We start from the raw sequence: 18,401 nt of genomic DNA, 5'->3' as shown, positions 1-18,401 counted from the left end.
AACAGAAGTAACACTTAGGAACAAATACATTTAATAACAGATGTGTTACTACTTCCAGGACCCTCCTTAACAAAGGAGCTCAGCACATAGCCATTGGATCAGAAAATCTTGGAGCATTTACTGACCCGGGGATATCCAGAGACACCTTGGAAGCAGACTATAAATATTTTAGTTCCAGAATATAGACTGAAACGTTTCAGTTTCAGTTCTGAGACTGAAAAACATTCATAGATGTATGTATGCCCTTTTTAAAAAATAATTGCTTTTATACTCTCTTCCCAGTTCTATAGCTTTCCATCTTCATAATGATGCACATCCTATAATGAACAGCCAGAGTCATTAAGATGAGTGACTTCAAATATTTTCTTTTTAAGGATTTCTTTCTTTTCTTTTTTTTTTTTTTTTTGACAACCAGTAGCTCACAGCAATGACAAAAAAGTCAATGATTTTACTCATTCCAGACACTTGAGTACCCTATACAATTTTATATCCAGGTATGGCCTACAATGCCCAGTATCTTTGCATCAATAATCTCACATTACCTAGAATTTACATATCAGAAAAGGAAATCTAGGTTTCCCCTATGAAACCCACTGACATTTTAGACAAAGAGAAATACAAAACGATGCAGAACAAAGAAACACCATTATGTAAACATTGAGCCCTGACTTGAAAAATGTCACCAGCCCTGTCAGAAAACAAAAAGAGAAAGAGGAAAACAGATTAAAAAACATTTGCCCTTCTAAGCAGATCACACCAATTATATTTGAGCAATAATCACAATACTGTTATTTTTAGTCCATCACACAGCAATATCTGTAAACACGATTTGCTTGGATTTTCATTTGTCTTTGGGAGGACGTCATAAGAAATCACATTATACACAAGAGTTTTCAGGATTTAAAAATATGTATTCAACATCATTTTGTTAATTTCTGTTGTGTTAATGTTAATAATTAACAATTCTAGCACAGGTAGGAAAAAACCTTTAAATAAACAAGGAGCAAGAATAATATCTCAGTATTATGTCTCCTGTCTCCTACTTATATCATTAAGAAAGAGCATTTTCAAAAACAGTAATTTGATTCAGATTCCCTTTAGGATCCCATGAATACCTTTGATGCTGTAACCATTTCAATGTCCCCATTTCTGTAATACCTTTCATTCGACTTCTTGAGAAAATTTATGGAATTCATTCAATTCTCTCAAATATTCTAACAGTAAAAGGGATTTCTGAATACTGTTACTTAATTTATTTTGCTATATTACACGAATATTCTGAACTTCCAAAAACTGATTTGATCCTGTAAATTGTAAATTTATTAACACACAACCAGGAATCACCACAGTTTTTCATGCACTTTACTTTCCTAGAACAGTTCTTACACAGAGCAGAAACTTAATAAATATGTTATTTGAATATGACTTAATGTTCATTGGCGTAATTAGTCTATTTCTTAAATTATGATACAGGTAAAATAAGTTCATTTTGTTCATATAACAATTGATGTAACCCAGCTACCTATGGCTCTCAACGATTCTCAGTCTTTGAGCTTCTACCTGTTTAAATGTCATAAAGCTGACTTGAGTATAACACAATAGTTCTATATAAGTTTATTTTTAACAAGGCAATTTAACACAAAAGCAAAACAAACAAAAATCTTAGCTACTCTTCCGTGTAAAATCATTTGAAACCATCCAATTATCATTAAGGGTGACCAACTATAACTACTATACATGTATTGCATATGTTTTGCAATTACAGGTAGGAGCTCAAACACTGGATTCCCATTTATTTAAAAGTTTAATTGTATTTCTTAAATATTTCATGTGAAGAATACTGCTATTTTAAAATATATAAAGAAGTTCAAAGTCACAAATTACTTAAACTTTCTGAATCTTAGCTGTTTCAACTGTAAAATAGCAACAGTTAGAATACCTGTAAGTTTTTAAGTTAGGTTCAAATAAAATTATATACACAGAAGGGAGCTGTAAACAGCAAATTGATAATCAAATGTTGAATATTACTTCACCTGGTGTACTGCAATTATTTAATAAATATTTAGCATCAGTGTTGGGCCTTTTTTTTTTTTCTTCCAAAATACTTACTGGTATAGACAAGTTGAAAGCCTTCATCTGTCCCTTCAGAATCAGAATTAAATTCTAGCCAGAGATGGTTTGAAGTACTACTAAGGGTCAGTCCTCGCATAGATGCGCCAGTAAAAGCACCTAGTAGATGAGTTGTTTTATCTTTTCCATCATAAATCTGCAAAAATATATTTATAATTAAAATGTAAATTTGACAGTAATAACCAATTCAGAGCATGTATTTATATCTGTGAAGAAAATGAAATTACTACACTCTTCATAAATCAGGTCACTACCTGTTTCCCAAGAACAACTGCATATATTAATTCCTACAAATATCAGGGTAAGAAAGTTAGACTCCACATGGGTAATTTTAATATTCCAAGCTCAGCAGACACTAAGTAAAACTCAAAATCATGTTATAAAGTTTTTATTCTTATAAAAACAATGCTTCTAATGGCAGACAATTTAAAATTAAGAATACCTATAGAAAGTTTGGTTTCTAAGATTGGTTGGTTGGTTGGTTGTTTTTCTAAACTTGGTCAAGGGCACCAAACACCTGCTTTTCTAATAACATGATTAATATAAAATGTACTTGCTTCTTTTGCAACTTCTATTTACCCATGTCCTTTATTTCATATCTGACACTTTTAAAATGTTAAAATAGTACTAAATGCATTTAGAAGCTGATTTAACAAGGCAAAAGTATACAAAGCAAAACTGACATGTTCCCAAAGCTCCCTACCTCATTCCCATTCTTCGGAAGGTGTAGCTTCTCATTGCCCTCTAATTTGCTTTTGTTTTATCAAGGCATTATAGACATTTCTTCAGGTCAGTGGATAGAGATTCTTCCTTTTGAGAGCTGTGTAATATTTCCTTCAATAGCACTACCACAACTTGCCCTACCATTCCATATATTAATAAACTAAAGTTTTTTGCCACTAAAGGTAATGCTGAAATAAACAGCCTTTAGATGTTATTTCACATTTCTTTTTTGGTACTTGTATTTCAGTAAGAAAGTTTTCAATATATTGAATCTGGGGGCTAAAATGTTCATGTATTGTCAGATTATTTTCCAAAAAGTGTACAGTAATTAAATTTAGGGTTTGCCAACAATGCATATTACTATTCTTTTTCCTTTAAGGCACATATTTTTAATGTGGTAGTTATTACCCCCAAGGGTGTGAAAATTGTTCTTAGAGTTCATAAAATCTTGGATATTATGATCATTTGTGGTCCTACAAAGACCAACCCTGACAAATCTCATTCCACAGTACTTAGTTTCATGAAGTTGGAGCTTGGGGCTCCTTCTGTGAATGATAATGAATAGAAACGACTGAGAAATACTTCTGAAAGTTACCTGTTTCTTGCCTGAAATTGCCTTACTTCTGACCTGTCATAAGAGTAAAAATTATGTCGCTAAACCCCTAATCCGGTGATCTTGTCATAGCACCAGTGTTCCCCCAAAGTGGTATGCATTATATTCATGTCACCTAGGAGATGATATTTAGGTGGTACATGATAGAACTTTTATTATTATTATATTAATTTACATGATATATTTTTCTTGTGCTAAATTGTTGGATTTAACTTGATCATCTATTCAGAATGTTTTCTACAATTTGTAAATAAAAACTGATGTCTAACTTTTTTTCTTTGTATCAAATTATCCTTACAGGTTTTAGTATTAAGTTTATGTTAATTTAACAAAGTGAACTGGAAATATTTTACTATATTTCAAAATCTGGATTATTCAAATAAAATAATGAGCCTTTGCTTTCTACAGATTCAAGGAATTCTTCAATTCAAGGACATATTCTTGAGTTTTTGTTTATTTAATTATTCCTTGTCAATTTTATTATTTTATTTTCCACCTTGAATGCCTATTATTTACATATTCAGTCTCCAAAACTGTGTTGCAATTCCTTTACATTTTTTTCTTCTGAAATTTATCTATCTTTCCGCTGTATTATGGCTTATCTTCCACTGGATCTTCCACACTAACAACTAGATTTTCAGCAGTAACTAATCTCTTTTTAGGTCTTCTATTTAAATCTTAAATTTTTAAATCATTGGTCAAGTTCTAGAAAGTCAGTCTGTCTGTTTGTCTCTCTCTCCTCCTTCTTCCCTCCCCCATTCTCTGTTTTTGGTACTCAAATTGCATTATCTTAAGATATCTCACTTGTTTTATGTATTTAACTTGGTCTTTCTTACTTCTGGTTCCTGAATTCCATTAACTATGTGTTTATTTATCTTTAGGTAGTTATAGTTTTATGTTTCCTTATTATTGATACAGGTTTTCGATGTTGTAAAGACAACAATGCTTTTATTTAACATGCTATACAAATGTAGTTTTTGTTCAGAGCCCCTAGTATCCTTTCTTAACAACCTTACTCTATAATTTTTCTGCACAGACTTTCTGAAGTCTCCAGTGTCCAGGCGTTTCCTGCTCTCTCTCTTTGTGCCTGAGGGAATCTATAGCTTCATATGCACCCTCCAGGCTCCACCAGTTTATTTACTTGTTATTTTATTACCACTGAGAGGGAGTGGAAATAAGAAAGAGAGGAAGTGAGTTGTAAAGTCAATCCAACATGCTCACTGAATTCCGAACAGCAAACACCTTACTGGTCTCCCTCTTTGTTTTAAAAGGTCTTTCTGTCAATTTTATAAAGAATGTGTTGACTGTTAAAATGAGTATTTGACTACTAGATAAAGGGCTGTATGGACTAATTTCTTAAAATTATATGGGAGTACCAGGAACCCCTTGTGGAATCTAATTTATCATACAAATTCATCTCTGTTTTAGTTATCAGCAAGAATTTGTCTTCAACAAAGCTGAACCAAATGTTGAGGTCTGTTAGCTCAGGAATTTTTTTTGTTTGATTACATAGGAGCCAACTTTTCATTTCTTAAGAATAGTAGCCATCAGCAATAATTCAGAGACAAGGAAACGTATGTCAGAAAACGCAACTTTTGCAGAAGTGTGATCATTCAGCTAGGAAATTTTGGAAGCATGTATAAAATTGTTAGTTCAAAATGAAAAGCAAGTGTTAATTAGGAAGGCTTTAAAAAGAGAAGAGTTTTATAGCTATGATCAAGTCCGTGCTGTTTAACTTGTAAATAAAATCCTTCAAATGTATTCAAATATATATGGGCGCATAAAGGCAACAAGGAAGGACAAAGCAGTGTAGCCAAAGACAAATTACATTTGAAGTAGACATGAATGCAATCATACAAATAAGAAAATAAAACAAACAAAATGTGCCTTTCATTTAAAAATAAATTTACAGTACAGAGTGATTATACTGGGTCTGATCAGAATCACATAGAAATTTTGACATTATTTCTCATTGCTTTTCTACTTAAAATCAGGATCTTTAAGTATGTTTTTATTTATTTGAGACGATTTTCTTTTTTCTAAAATATATTATTATTTTTGAGATATTTCTTAATATCTATTTTTATTTTTCAGAAATTTAGAAAGCTAAAAAAGACTAAGCTAATTATAATAGTATACTTTTTAATTGGAAGGGAGAGGACTGGTGCTCACAATAGAAATATTCTTAGTTACTTAGAGCCTAATTCAGATAATGAAGACTTACTTTTATATCAAATGTAGATTTCAAGTTTTCTTAAGAATTAATATTGTGAAAGGCATTGAGGGCTTTTATAACATTAGTGAAGCTCTTTGATAAGACTCTAATTTGTTATAAGGTTGCAATTAATTTGGTAGTCCTACACTAGAACAGACTAGAACTTAATACTGCCATGTTTCAATTATAAAACCTTTTGTAATGGATCAGGGCCTGAAATTAGTTATGGTGTACAGATCCTCCTATATATGGAAGGTCAAACTCTATTATGATGAACTGCTTATGGACACTTAAAACTGTTTTTGTTGTTAATGACATAATAAATGTATGATTAGAAAGTATATTCCCAGTCATTTCTCTAGTGAATTTAGCAAATAAGCTATTATCTGAACCCAAGAGCAAAAAGTACATAAAAAAGTAAAATAAAAAGAGAGAAATTACACATGCATGTGAGTATAATCATACAAACCTTCAAATCATTCCTGCTCATGAATACTAGAATTTTCATTTTGGCCATTTGTTTTATAGGTTGATTTGGAATTTAAATAATTTTTTATAATAAGTTGAGTTAGAGTTCAAATTTTGAATGAAAAAGAATAAATAATTTTTACAATTGTTAAAAAGGACAATATTTTAAATCTTATTATGTTCTCTCCAAAGATGATATGTAACAGAGAAGAAAACATTTGTTTGTACTCAAATATTTGTCTTTACAATAGCTATATAATGTGTACTCAATTAAGAGTTGGTATGTATCAGGGAGGGAGTTGGGAATGCAATGAGGGGTCAGGTTTTCAGGGGCCTTAGCTTTGTGGTCCCAGCTCTACCATCAAAGCTGATTGGAATGTCACACATCATTTCACTTCTGTGATCTCAGTAGGGGAGAAAAGGAAGGGTTTTATGAGGCCTATCATAGCACTCTATACAATATGGATATTTACAGAGTGCTTTTGAAGGGAGAAATAACAGAGGATTATCAGTGAACAACAAGCAGAGTTAGTAGATACATGTGGTAGACTTATGAGATCACTGGTGGGCTAGAAAATATTTAAAACCCAGCTCTCAAACAAACCAAACTGGTGAATGTACATACCCATATATACGTTTTTTAAGTAAATTTTATTGATATAAAGAGAGATTGACAGACTTTTTCTGAAAAGGTTTAGATAGTAAATATTTTAGGCTGTTAACATCTCTGTGGCAGCTACTCAATACTGCCCTTCTAGCACAGAAGCAGCCGTAGACAATGTGAATGAATAAACACAGCTTTCTCCTATTAAAACTGTATTTACAGAAAGAGGTGTCAGTCTGATTTGGCTCACAGACTGTCATTTGTGAATCACTGATTTAAGGGATGTGTAGCATCCTATTTATACACAGGAATAAAATATACAATACTCATTATTGAAAATTCCATAGAGCTAATTGATTCTTACAGAGTGCTTTCAGTGTTTTTTGCCAAACTTTTGTAGCTGCAACTTATAACTGCAACTTACAGACAAAAGTTGTTCTTAAATGAACATTGCTTGATTTTTTTAAAAAAATTATTTTTATTTATTTATTTTTGACTGTATTGGGTCTTTGTTGCTGCATGCAGGCTTCCTCTAGTTGCAGCGAGCGGGGGCTACTCTTCTCTGAGATGTGCAGGCTTCTCATTGCAGTGGCTTCTCTTGTTGCAAAGCATGGACTCTAGGCGCACAGGCTTCAGCAGTTGTGTCACACGGGCTCAGTATTTGCAGCTTGTGGGCTCTAGAGCCAGGCTCAGTACTTGTGGCGCACGGGCTTAGTTGCTCCGCGGCATGTGGGATTTTCCTGGACCAGGGCTCAAATCCATGTCCCCTGTGTTGGCAGCAGATTCTTAACCACTGCACCACCAGGGAAGCCCTATTGCTTGATTTTTTTGTTAACAAGTGAGATGAAAATGAAACATCAAAAACGATGTTATATCAGAATGTCACTGGTTTGTAAATGATATGAGCAACTTCTTTGCTAAACTGAATAATAGTTTTCAAATACTAGAAAAGATATTTTCTCAATTTTTTGTGCTATTCATAATATAATGGCTACAGATACAACCCGTTTCTACTTATGTACTGACAATGAGCAAAGCAATAAATCAAGTCAGGGTTTGTAGTATTTGCCAATTTCTGCAGTGTAAACACTTTACTATGGCTAATATCAAGCTATCAATGTGACATTGTTGAATACAGAGTTGGGAAGAGATGGACAAGCTGACATAGTATTTCCAACACACAGATACAGTATATATAAGTAAACTCAAAAGCACCGATAAGGGCTTCCCTGGTGGCGCAGTGGTTGAGAGTCCGCCTGCCGATGCAGGGGACGCGGGTTCGTGCCCCGGTCCGGGAAGATCCCACATGACACGGAGTGGCTGGGCCCGTGAGCCATGGCCGCTGGGCCTGCGCGTCCGGAGCCTGTGCTCCGCAACGGGAGAGGCCACAACAGTGAGAGGCCCAAGTACCGCAAAAAAAAAAAAAAAAGCACCGATAATAGTTAAAGTAGTAAAATAATTAGGAAATGAAAAGTTGCATTTATTACCTTGGTTTTTTAATTTAATTGTAATTCAATTGTAACAATTTAATTTTTAATAATGGCTATGTTTACAACCAGCTCACAAAAGTACTGAAAATTTAACAATAGGCTCTCACACGTGGTACTGCCAAAGATTCACAAATAGGTTATGAAAGAGCTTAAAAATAATACGTCTTAGAAAACAACAATAGCAACACATTAATAACCCTCTCATCATATTTCTAAAAGAATGTTATTAAGTCCTTCAACTATCTAGTTTTTCATAAATATGATATACATCTCCTAACCCTTTCTTTTGGACTGTCAAAACCAATTTTGGGATATTTTACTGGCTCTTCTCCATAATAATCCATTTAGTCTACATTTTGCGTAAGAAATGTCTTTAAACTTCATAATGCTGACTGTGGTAAAAAGATTGTCTTGAATTATTTCCCTGCTACATTTCTTTATCTAAACATAGTGCTTAGTCTTTTTCTGAAAATAAAAACAAACACAGCGACAACAAAAACATAACTAGTATTTCTGATTGGTATTCAGCTTTTTTCCTATCCAGCTGACAAGGAGAGCTATTCATTATTGACAGTTTAGAGCCTACATATAATAAACACCATCTATAAATGTTAATTAAAAGAATTAATTAAGTTACATATTTTGAGTGAGGGATTGGGAAGTTCAATATTATTGCCCATTGAAAGTAAAAGAACCAAGGAAAGATACATTCATAATTCCCAAACCTGCTGGTCATCACATAATCTGGAGGGCTTTATAAAATTCCTTAATCCCAGGTGCAAACCAACTGAACCTACTTTCCCCAGATCTACTGAAACTTTGCTAGTGTGGTTATAAATAACTAAGGTGTTTATAAAAAGCAAGAGGAGGGAGAGAGAGAGTGGGTGAATGAGTAAACAAGCATCATCCTACAGGATGAGCTACTGGAAAGGAAAGTTGTTTTTGTGTGTGTATAGATATAGATAAATAACACACATTGTTTTTTATTGTTGTTGCTGTTTTGTTTTTATCAGAATCCAATACAGTGATGTAATATAGTAAGTTAAACCAGAAGAAAACAAACCTTCTTCCAAGCCTTATACATGTAAAGATTACAAGAGAATGTCATTCCAAAGAACATAGCCGATCCTACCACATAAAGAAAAACAGTGCTTTTAAATCTCTCAGTCAAGGGGCAGAGAGTTCCATAATGGGCTATTTTTTTTTTCTTATTTCTTCTTATGTCTTAGTTGGAATGGAGAAAGAGAACTGACTCTAGTAGGTTTAATATTGGAAAGTGCTGGGGTTGAGAATGGGCTCTCATGGATTAGTTTGCAGTGAGGCAAATGACCTTCCATCCTGATAGGACTCTGGGCTTAACTGTCTTTGAGAAGTAATCATTTGTCCTTTGCGGAGTACATTGTCTGTTTGTGCATGCCTAACTGTGCCTGTGTCAGTAGGTATCTTTGACCCAATAGTCATCCATGGAATTAATGAGAAGAATAACATACAAGCATTTTACATCTTACACTGGTGGAGAGATCATGAAGACAGACAGCGTTTAAAAGCCCATCCCCAACCATCTCTGTAGTATGGCTTACTGAAGTCCTTTTAATGTGGTAATTTAGAATAAATCCCAGGTTAGACTATCAGTAGAAGGATAATTGAATTGGTGTGTTTCCAGGTTAATTTTAGTATATAATCTTTTCAACTTTGGAAAACATATATTTATTCTAGGAAAGACATAATTTTTAAAAAATTTCTGGGAATATAAATTTTCATCCTTTCACTCATGAAAGAAAAGTCACTATTTTATGAAATCCACTAAAGGGCCTTAAATTGAGTTTTTCTGCTTTCCTTTGTCTCTCACCATCACGTTCCCTCACACTGTCACTTATTACTGAGGTCCCATCCTTCCTCAAGGGAACACACATCACAAATGCATATGACTTTACTTCAAATAAGTAATACGTTAGAAAGCACTCTGAGAAACATATTAGGGCTATTTTTTAAAAAAAGCATCACTTGTTATCCCTAATGAATTTTCCAAAAAATAAACATCATTCAGTATGGAAAAGTAATGTAGAAATGTCAAGCATCACTGAGAGCAGAGAAATATTTTAGGAAGGATTGTGGTAGGCATGGGGAAGCATTTCCTGACTTTTAACTTACAAATACATGTTTATTATTGTTGCTATGTGATACAGTTTAGTAGCTACACTCATATTTCTGATCTATACCTTGATACAGTTTTTCCCCACAGTTAGCCAAATAAATAAATAAATAAATAAATAACCACTGCCTTAATTCTAAGTACAAGTATCCCATTAATCTCAATGTTGACTCCAATTTAGCAAATAAACCTATTTTAACAGGAAAATCCAAACAATGAACTGGAAGTTGAAGATATAATACAGTGAGTTTCTGTTGCCTATTGAGGAAAAGCACAAAAATTGGGAATGGCTCTAAATTAATACTAAAATTGTATATATCTAAGTGTACTGCAGGAAATCTTTCCCATGTCTATACAAATCTTACAAGCATAAAGAACTGTGTTAGAGAACCATCAGTTATCATCAAATTAATATTCTTTTTAAAAGAAGAACATAACCAACAACCTTAAAATCACTGCTTAAATAAAAGTCCCCCACCCCAGTCAACCTGGGATATCATAAATTTTTTCAAGATTTGTGAAAACAGAAATATGTTGAATTTCTTACCTGGATTAATGAAATCTTGATAATGAGAAAAAAAATGTATGTGATCATTTTTTAAATATTTAAATGTGATTTTATAGAAGTGTTTACTTTTATTCCGATAATGAATATAAACTATATTTATCAAAACACTTACTTTGAAAAATATGGATCAGCAAGTATGAAAATATTCATTTGCCTAAAATCGGATCATTAAAAAAAATTTCTTTTGGCAGTGCCATGCCACTTGCAGGATTTTAGTTCCCCACCCAGGAACTGAACCTGTGGCCACAGCAGTGAAAGCACTGAGTCTTGACCACTAGCCACCAGGGAACTCCCTTTAATCGTATCTTTAAATTTGATTATTTCAAATTTTTTAAATAAATTAACAAATTTTGTCCTAAATGTTTATTATCAACAAGGTATATTTTTTCTTAAATAATTTACAGATATTGTTAGATATATTCATAAATTATAAACTTTTTCATAGTCATAAATGCAAAGAGTTATCTATGTATCAACAGAAATAAGTTACTTAATAAACATCAAAATAAAAATAAATAAATGTCCATTTATGGATTATGTTTCATAGATAATATTTATTGAATATAAGATATTTGGCATGAAAGTGTTATTTTGGTGTTATTGAAACATTAAAATTCATGTATCAAAAAACAAATGGTTCTAAAGAATCTAGGGGCAGGACAGGAATAAAGACACAGATGTAGAGAATGGACTTGAGGACATGGGAAGGGGGAAGGGTAAGCTGGGACGAAGTGAGAGAGTGGCATGGACTTATATATACTACCAAATGTAAAATAGCTAGCTAGTGGGAAGCAGCCGCATAGCACAGGGAGATCAGCTCAGTGCTTTGTGACCACCTAGAGGGGTGGGATAGGGAGGGTGGGAGGGAGATGTAAGAGGGAGGAGATATGGGGATATATGTATATGTATAGCTGATTCACTTTGTTATAAAGCAGAAACTAACACACCATTATAAAGCAATTATACTCCAATAAAGATGTTAAAAAAAAAGAAAACAGCTATGTAGCAAATTGGGTTCAGAAACTAAATTACAAAGCACAGGAGAGACTACTGGAGTAGAGGAAGTGAATAGCTATTGGTAATATCTTAGGGCATTTTCACTAGACATTTTCTTTTTTCTTCTATTACAAAAAATTCTGTATTTTCCTTTTCAAAACAATATTATAAACGGGTTTATGTCATGAAAAATAATTCATGTATCATAAAATCAAAATTTACTTATTATAAATAAACATTAGAAAGAAAACATTCTATCTCAGTAAAAATACTGACAGGAAAATGGGAAATAATGTATAATTTAAATCCATGAATGGCAGAATCAACTTATGGTTGATTATATATACATATATATCATATACATGTATATATGTATTAATGTATACTTAATGACTAAAATGATCAAAATATAAATATTCTGAGTTCACCTACCTTAAGAACATCTCCTTGTGCTAAATGAAATGTTCTGGCTGAAATATTGATTCCCTTTCCTGCTTGAACCTGAATACTATAAATGCATTCATGGTTGTTTTCATAGTTGAGTGGATAATTCGGAGAGAGCAGAATTCCTTCATTACTTGTTGCAGATGCACCACATTCAGCTGCAGGTAAAACAGAATATTGAAGTACAGTTTAATAGAAAGCATTATCATTTCAAGTAATGTAATGTATGGAAGCGTAAATGTATTTTATTTTAGCTAGAGGCTAACATGAAAATAATGTACAGAAGGGCTTTACGTTGTAGATGAATCACTCCTTCTCATATAATAGATAGGAAGAAGGGACTACTGCCTCTGGACAGAACACTGTACATAAATAGAAATACACAATAGTTTCAGTATTTCCCCCCCAACCTTAGATGAAAGGATAGCATGGAAAAGGATGAGGGCAAAAGATTTTCAGGATGTATTTTAAGTTTGTAGATCTCTGATTAACTTATTATGTTTAAATTTATAATTTACTTATTTTAAAGTATAAAAAAAGGGAAGAGATCAATTTCATTTTAGAATGATTCTTTACCTTTAAATGCTTTACTGTTTAAATACTTAAACATTAACAAAAATCAGGTAAAAGAAAAAAACCTAATGAGGAAATGAAAATGATCAAGATGGAGCAGTCAGTATAATATCAATAATAATAATATTATTTTAACAAAGCATAAAATAATAATAAGAACTAATGATATGATGCTAACAATCAGTCACATGAAGTGTCACCCAATAAAGCTCCTTCAAGACCTTTTAAGGTAAAACAAAAACAAAAAATTCATAAACTGCCAATATTGATTTAAATTATTTCTATTTTAATAATACTTAAAGAGTTTTATAGCGTCAGCCTTACATTTAGGTCTTTAATTCATTTTGAGTTTATTTTTGTGTACGATGTTAGGGGGTGTTCTAATTTCATTTTTGTACATGTAGCTGTCCAGTTTTCCCAGAACCACTTACTGAAGGGACTGTCTTTTCTCCATTGAATATTCTTGCCTCCTTTGTCATAGATTAGGTGACCATAGGTGCGTGGGTTTATCTCTGGATTTTCTATCCTGTTCCATTGATCTATATTTCTATTTTTGTGCCAACACAATACTGTTTTGATTACTGTAGCTTTGTAGTATAGTCTGAAGTCAGGGAGCCTGATTCCTCCAGCTCCATTTTTCTTTCTCAAGATTGCTTTGGCTATTTGGGGTCTTTTGTGTTTACACACAAATTGTACATTTTTTTGTTCTAATTCTGTGAAAAATGCCATTGGTAATTTGATAGGGATTGCACTGAACCTGTAGATTGCTTTGGGTAGTACAGTCATTTTCACAATATTGATTCTTTCAATCCAAGAATATAGTATATCTCTCCATCTGTTTGTGTCATGTCTGGTTTCTTTCATCAGTATCTTATAGTTTTTGGAGTATAGGTCTTTTGTCTCCTTAGGTAGGTTTATTCCTAGGTATTTTACTCTTTTTGATGTGATGGTAAAAGGGATTGTTTCCTTCATTTCTCTTTCTGATCTTTCACTGTTAGTGTATAGGAATGCAAGAGATTTCTGTGTATTAATTATGTATGCTGCAACTTTACCAAATTCATTGATTAGCTCTAGTAACTTTCTGGTAGCATCTTTAGGATTTTCTATGTAAGTATCATGTCATCTACAAACAGTGACAGTTTTACTTCTAATTTTCCAATTTGGATTCCTTTCTTTTTTTTCTCTGACTGCCGTGGCTAGGACTTCCAAAACTATGTTGAATAAAAGTGACTAGAGTGGACATCCTTGTCTTGTTCTTGATCTTAGAAGAATCATTTACATTTTAAATCTGCCTCATTTCCTCCTCACTAGCTTATTAGAATCTAGGCATGCTTGTGGGGGCATGGAGACAAAAGTTCCCAGGTCATACAGATGATCCAGAATACACATATATGTTTATCAGTTAGATTATTTATTAGGGAATACAGACAGTTTTAAACTATGTTATAGAATCATGTAATTCTGAGAATATGTACTTGAATGCCAACTTGCAAAATACTGAAACACTGATTAGCAGCTCAGGCTTTAAAATTCAAAGATTAGTTTCAAAATTAAGCTCTATCTTCTATCTATATGGCTTTGGCAAGTTATTTATTCTCTCTAAGCCTCAATATTGTAATTATTATTATGGAAATAATAGTACCCTCTTCATAGGGATGTTTGTGTGTGTGTATTATTATATGTAGATAATACATGTAGAGCATTTAGCAGGAAACTGGCATACAACAAGAGATTGATAACATTAAAGCTATTATTATGAATATTTTAAGTATAAGTACTAATGGTGGCATCATGTTGTATACAAAGAAAAATAGTTTAGGATATTTATACTGTCCCCAGTGTGACTATTCAGGTGTAGAAAGACACTTAGGTGTGAAAAGCCAGAGGACTCTTTCTAATTTTGGAGAATTATTTATGATATTAAAATTATTTTAACTGAATATAACACCCCCCCAAATAAAGGCCAAATGATAATTTACTTCAAAATATACTAATAATTTATTGTAATGTTCTCAAAATTTGAATAGGTAGTAAGTGCCTTCTACTATAAACACTGGTTTTTAGTGTAAAATATAAAGGAAATTTTCCTTTCATATCAACAATAACCTGCTTTTGTTATATTTTAATTTTCAGTTGATTTTAATGGAAGAAATGTTCACATATTGGGGTATGGGGAAATCATTCTGGCTAATACATTATTTAACTTGAATTTTATGCTAATTAAAACAGCCTGTTTGTGGCTTATTGGACATACATTGTACATCTGCTTTAATCATTTAAAAAAAAAGTGTACACTGACCAGAAGCAAAGAATGCCCATGTTAAAAATAAAGATTAAATGCCTCCTTTCCTGGGATGCCAATGCTGGTACTCCTTTGGTAATAAGACTCCCTTCACAGATGCCAATGACATACTGACTTGCTGTACACATGCTGATCTGTTTTTTTTTTTTTTAAACCTTAAAGGGATGTATCCCCAACTTGCTTGACTTTCTTTGTTCTGAAAAGATATAAAACTGTGCTGAAAACCATGCTTCTCTGGAGCAGTTCCTCAGAGTTATCTGAGAGGCTGTCTCCCAGACTATAATCCTGTTTGGCTCAAATAAAACTTTTCTATACCTCTTACAGATTGTTTATTGAATATTTCCAGTGACATTTGCATTATAAAATGACTATAAATGATTTTCTACTTGGTGAAATAAAATCAGGACTTAAACCAGAACGGAAGAATTAAGGAAGAAAATTTGGATTAAATTAGCACATTTCTCATTTAATCAGGACTCATCATAAATTATGGGGCCCAGTACAAAAGGAAAATGTACTACACTTGTTGAAAACATGTTAACAATTTCAAGAGATCAGTAGAGCATTAAACAAAGCATGGCCCTTCTCAGCATGAAGCTCCCCACTGTGGGACTGCATGGGTTTCACATCCATAAAGCCAACTCTGCATTTATTCTTCATAAAGGTACAAATCTACAAGGTAAAACTTATTTTCTCCAGTTTCATAGATGAAGACACCGAAGTGAGTTTTCTTCCTAAAATTGAACAAATGGTGTGTATCAGAGCTGGGATTTACCCTGGGATTTATTTATCAGTCATCGTCTATGGTGTTAAAAGGGTGAACATATAATTTCTCTTCCAGATCAAAGTACTCTTTTAGTATGAAAGGAGGCATTATTAATAATTATCCCACACAGCAGTTGTAAATTGAGACCATCCCAGATAAACTGGTAGTTGGTTCACTTTTTTCTTTACACTTTAACCAATGCACACAGTATTTAAGGACATTATATTAAAAATTAAGAGGATTATTTTGTGCAGGCTGGGGTATGTCCTGGAGGTCAGAATACATTCATCCCACATATAATTTATAAATCTGCATTCCATTATACATAATTATTAACGTTCAGAATGATAATCTCATATCAAGAAAAGATCTTGAAACATAAAATGATAAAAATTTGTTCAGAATGTTCTACCTACATATACAGGAAAATGAACAAGTTTATTTTTTGATGAGTTTCAATAAAATAAAATTTTCTACTAACAATAAGTTATGGAGGAACTTCTTTAGCCACAGTGCCAAACTCCAGAAGCTAGGTGATTAATAAACTTATTTTTACATGGAACCTCATCTTTGATTTTACCTTTTAATTTTAAAGTATACAAAACACTGGCTCCCCAGCACTCGATGTAGTACTAACATTTGCCCTGTATAAGCTTTCTTTCCACCCTTAGGCTACAGCAGTCTTGCTTGCCAACTGGAATTGAACAGGATCGAATGTTGAAATTAACAATTAACTTTCCACAGTTTGACCTTCTGCCCCAGTCTAGCAATGAACATACTTCTATGTCTGGTCTGTTGTGTAATAACCTAAGAATGATATTTTCCAAATGCAAATCTGATCCTGTACCTTCTGCCTAACAAATACTCACCATCAGCAAATCAAATTCACAGACTGCCAAACAAGGCCATTTATAATGTTACCGCTGCCTTTCTAGCTATTACCCACAATTCTTTCCCATGGACCTTGTAATTCACCTATCCTGAGCTACTGGCCCTTTGCCACAGTGTCACACTCTAAGCCTTTGTACATGATGTTTTCTCCACATGTAAGCACCACCTCTGGTCCCCAAGTGATGCAGTTTCAGGGTCCAAATAAGGAAAAAAATGACTTGATATTAAATAATACTGTTACGGTTCTTTCCAGCATTGGGTGGCTGTGATGGTGAAAGGAATAAGTGAAACAATGTCATGTGGAAGTATAAGAGATAATTCTCACAAATAGTCATGGCTGCAATGTTCATGAATGTCCAGGGAAAATATCCAAACTACAACATTTTCATTGTATATGACATAACTACCACAGCAAGTTTTTACAAGGCACATTTTAAAGTGAGAATATATGAATATTGGCAAACTGTTACTGAATACTCTCAAGATATGTTAAAATTAACTGAGAAGAGGAACTAGCAGCACAACAGCTAACCTCAAGAGAGGAGAGGAATGGCTATTTGATTGTAGGAAGGTAAGGTTACTTAAAAAAAAAGGGGGGGCTTCCCTGGTGGCACAGTGGTTGGGAGTCCGCCTGCCGATTCAGGGGACACGGGTTCGTGCCCCAGTCTGGGAAGATCCCACGTGCCCCAGAGCGGCTGGGCCTGTGAGCCATGGCCGCTGAGCCTGCGCGTCCGGAGCCTGTGCTCCGCAACGGGAGAGGCCACAACAGTGAGAGGCCCGTGTACCGCAAAAAAAAAAAAAAAAAAAAAAAAGACAAAACCCATCAACTACACAGGAAAGCGTAATTTGAGTAAAGGAAGTCCTAAAATCCAAGTGATAAAGCTGAGTTGAAAAATAGCCATCATCTCCTACCAGAGTGACATTTATGGACAGTATTCAGCTGTCACTGAACAAACACAAATCTGGGACTTATTGCATCAGGGCAATGCTAGGGTTTCGGTCAGATGCTGTGACAAATTGCACATATAATGTAATATGTGTCTGTGAAACATCTGTCATAATAAATATAAGCTTAACAGAGTACCTTGACAGGTAATGTATACTAAGATGTTTAAAATGGCTAGAAGCAGATAATAATATGCTCTGATTTGGAAAAAACTGATTGATTCATTTGATAAATATTTATTAAATTCTTACTCTGTACTGAATGTGGGAGGCAGAGTGTTGGAGCTCCTCATGTAACTTACTTTCCAGTGGAACGACAGATGTTTACTACATAATCATTCAAATAAACATATAGTACGTGAAAACATGTAACTGGAAGCCCTGACTGTTCTGAGTAAAGTCAACACTTCCCTGAAGGACTGAAATGAGGATATTAAGGGTGATGGCAGAAGGCGGGTTGGGAGAAAGAATATCCCACACAGAAGGAACATGTCTGAAAACACTATGGGGGGGCCCATGAC

General features: G+C 33.5%; 1 protein-coding gene across 1 annotated transcript in view; it reads right to left on the bottom strand.

Moving 5' to 3' along the window:
• Positions 1-18,401, bottom strand: part of LOC137210719 (CUB and sushi domain-containing protein 3) — a 705,705-nt gene that overhangs the window by 327,419 nt on the left and 359,885 nt on the right. The window contains exons 17-18 of the mRNA XM_067712783.1: positions 12,392-12,561; positions 2,110-2,266 (exon numbers count right to left, since the gene is read on the bottom strand). Coding sequence (XP_067568884.1) covers positions 2,110-2,266; positions 12,392-12,561 — 327 coding nt within the window. The remainder of the gene's footprint in view (positions 1-2,109; positions 2,267-12,391; positions 12,562-18,401) is intronic.

The sequence above is a fragment of the Pseudorca crassidens genome, chromosome 17 (genome assembly GCF_039906515.1).
Source record: "Pseudorca crassidens isolate mPseCra1 chromosome 17, mPseCra1.hap1, whole genome shotgun sequence".
NCBI classification, from domain to species: Eukaryota; Metazoa; Chordata; class Mammalia; order Artiodactyla; family Delphinidae; genus Pseudorca; species Pseudorca crassidens.
The sequence above is the reverse complement of the archived record's forward strand: the minus strand, read 5'-3'. Positions and strand labels throughout refer to the sequence as shown.